Below are 3,575 nucleotides of genomic sequence, written 5' to 3' on the forward strand. Positions count from 1 at the left end.
TGTGTGTGTGTGTGTGTGTGTGCATGTACTTCTCTTCAACGTCTGACATAGCCATATCATTTTTTAATGAATGACAACACTGCTCTTTCCAGCTACATTTTCATCTAAAAATAAAAATTTCCTAACAGTTCACAACAAGTTAGCACCAAATTCAGAACTTAAATCTTCACTTTCTGTCGTATTGATGGGGGACTTTTTACAGCTTGTAGTTTATGTTAATCATCATCTTTCTTTATAGCTGAACGCAATTACAGTAGGAAAACTTTCAGGACAGCACGGTAGCCAAAAAGTACATTTTGCACCGGCACACACAGCAGGAATTGTAACACTGTAAGAATATAGAAAACATAATGACAAAACCAGCTGTACAAAAAATAAAATACAACAGCATACCAGAGGCAGCAAATTAATGATACAATTAGAAAAACAAGGTGTGGGTAAAGGCAAAGCATGCACAAGAATGAGAGGGCCATTCTCTAAATATCACAAATTAGAAATAAAAAAAAAAATTAAAGTAAAAAACATCACCAGGAGACTGCTGAATAAACCGAAAGGCTACAACAAAATGACACAGGATTACAGATACAAACACAATGAATGTTAAGGAAGCCACAGATCTGCACAGATTTTAAAAAAACCAAAGGAGCTAGACCAGAGAGTACGCTTCGCCCTCCCCCCTTCTCCTCCGTGTCGATGCGTCCTCTGGTTTTTACATACCTGATTTTGGCCCATCATGGGATTGTGAGGTGGCGGGTGAGGGGATGGCTGGGAGGCGGGAGGCTGCAAACGACGGAGGGGAGACCAGCCAGTCAACAAACACTAATACATACCAACCGAACAAAGGGTAGTAACAAACCAGCAACCAGGTCATCCACTGAACCAAAAACTACCAAACAAACCACCTTCACTCGACCAGCTTACAAAACTACAGCAAGCTACTGTGATTAGTCCATGACCAAGATTTGAAAGATGTACACTTGGGAAAAACCGCGTCACCGCAAAATAAAAGCCAGGTGTACCCGTAAAGATAATTTTTAAAAAACAAACATATAACAACCCAGAATAAAGTGGGGGAAACCCTGAAGAAAACAGAAAATCAACTCTCTCAGATCAGATAAGTTCAAACTGTGCACAGAGGACATGTTTGTTAATAGAATGAAAGGGAGAGAAACCCAGTTACCTTTGAACAACAATGAAATTAAAAGGAGGCAACAAAATCACCCTAAATGCTACAGAGTAGCCTACTACCAACTGAACCTGACACAAAATACCCCCCCACCCCCCCACCAAGGACCTTGCTGTATATAACCTCCTTGCCCCCAACCAAGACATCAGACAGGGGACATGATCACGATTTTTCCATTATGGGAAATCTAGCAGGGGAAGCAACTCTTCCTGGCATGGTACAATTGTCTGTGTTGCCGCCCTTGAAACACGGACGTACGGCTCGAGAATCAGCAGAACCAGCACAATCCATCTAGAAATGTCCCGTCAAGTCTGCGAGCATTACCGCCGTAGACTGATTTAAAAAACAAACAAAAAAAACAACAACCCAAACTACTCCCCCTCCTCCCATGACACATTCAGAAGAAGGGAGGAAGACACTATATGGTAGACATCCTTTCCATAATACAGCCTATATCTATGATGAATAATGTTCTGTCCACTACTGTCAGTTAGATTACAATCCCTTACAAAGAATGCGCTTAGGCAATAAATGGTCAACTCATTCAAAATTATGAAAAGGAAGTGAAGAAAAAGTGGTACTGATTATTAATTTGAGCTAACAATAATTGCTATAATGTAGCACAAAATGCTGAGCAATGCAGTACTTGGATAACTGTGGTCAAAAGGATGCGGACCATGCATGTGGGATGCAAGTGGAAACTGTAAACATGGTACATGATAGAGTAACACCAGAATCTAAAACAATAGTTATTTCTACAAATCACTGTAAATCATAATGAAGGGCCAACACACAACTAGTAGTATGTTCAAATAGCAAAAATATCAAGACCTTGCAAGACTCATTCTCAGAAAAAGAACACAGGAAAGAAGAATCCCACACACAAAAAAATCCCAGATTTAAACAAAATTGTGGTGGCAGCTAAATATGCTTTTGAATAGGACATAATATGAGTGCTGTTAAGTGTGTGTGCAAGCTAACATCACGTGTATGAAAAGTGTACGAGAAGACAAAGACAGCTGCAGTCCATATGTGATCTCTTCCGTAAATAAATGAATATCTTTCAATAACTTTCCTTATTCTATTCCATTCAGTTCTCTGTTATTGTTAAAAGTATCACTAAAGCAGAATGCTAACCTTAAAAAATGAAAGTGTGAGTGAACTTTCACAGGAACTAATAAAAAGTCCAGAAACTTCTCAGATTCCTAAAGATGCAGTTCTCATCATAGCTCACAAAAAAATCCAAGGTTCGCATTTATTAGACATCCAACTGTATTGAAGAATTAGTACAAAATGATCCCACAATATACTCTACTTAATTCATGCCAGTTTGAATTTGAATAAATTAAATCTACCAGAAGTTTCTCAGTTTTTATTAGAAATGAAACTTTCTACCTAACCTGATAATACACAGACGTTGAAAAAGTCTCCACTTTCATCTCACATTTTTGTTATAGAGTTATATCCCTTGTTACCAGTTGCAAATTTAAGTATTAACCTACACTAAATTATTCACACTTTTGCAACCTGAAAATAATATGCTGATCTACACTTATGTAAAAAGTAGTTACACATGACCAATTTTTACTGATGATCAACGCACACACTACAGAAGTAGGGCAGAAAGCAAAGTATAATTCTCCTTTCCTGAGGGAAAGTCACTATAATTTTTCATTATTCAAATCTTTTGCTTGCATCACCATTTGTCTGTTTAATTTTACCCTAATAAGAATTTTCAAAGATACATGATCAAATGGCAAATATGAGCAAAGGTAGGTAAAGTTCATATTACGTGAGGAGAAAAGAATGGAGTGATAATGTTTTGCCCTCTTCACATGCAATTCTCACTGTTTCTACTTACAGGGAAGAAACTGGGGGGCATGGGACCGCCTGGCATCCCATCTTGTGGAGGCATTTGACCCAATGGACTTGGCGCCGCTGCGTTCTGGGGACACAAGCAAGAGATACTTCATCAGACACAGAGACAGATAAAAGATACCGAGTTCTGTGTATTAAAAACAATGTAAAAGAATTCAAACGGTCTTGAGTTTTTTACAATGATTTTGAGGCATTATGGTGAAATCAGACACTTGTCAAAGTAATGAAATTGAGGAAAAACTACCAAGCTATGAAAGTTTATAATCTTTGGAGGCCATGTTCTCGCCAGATATCTAATCATACTTCTGAAACCAGGCAACTTCTATTCAAGAGAGATGGTGGGTATTTTAAAAAATCAAATTTAAAGCAAATAAACAGGCTTTAAGATGATACTAATAACTCAATGTGACTCAAAAATTGACGAGCTCCATCGCATCGTGACAAACTGTACTATTGCTGTCTCAAGGCAAACTAAATTTTTTAAAATAAAACAAAAAACAAAAGGCAAGCT

General features: G+C 37.8%; 1 protein-coding gene across 1 annotated transcript in view; it reads right to left on the reverse strand.

Moving 5' to 3' along the window:
* LOC101851736 (single-stranded DNA-binding protein 3) overlaps positions 1-3,131 on the reverse strand; it is a gene marked incomplete at both ends in the record, with an annotated part of 8,031 nt that extends 4,900 nt beyond the window's left edge. The window contains 2 exon segments of the mRNA XM_005099259.3: positions 718-780; positions 3,048-3,131. Coding sequence (XP_005099316.3) covers positions 718-780; positions 3,048-3,131 — 147 coding nt within the window.
* Between the last annotated feature and the right edge of the window lie 444 nt (positions 3,132-3,575).

This window comes from Aplysia californica, unplaced genomic scaffold (assembly GCF_000002075.1).
Source record: "Aplysia californica isolate F4 #8 unplaced genomic scaffold, AplCal3.0 scaffold00207, whole genome shotgun sequence".
Taxonomy (NCBI): Eukaryota; Metazoa; Mollusca; class Gastropoda; order Aplysiida; family Aplysiidae; genus Aplysia; species Aplysia californica.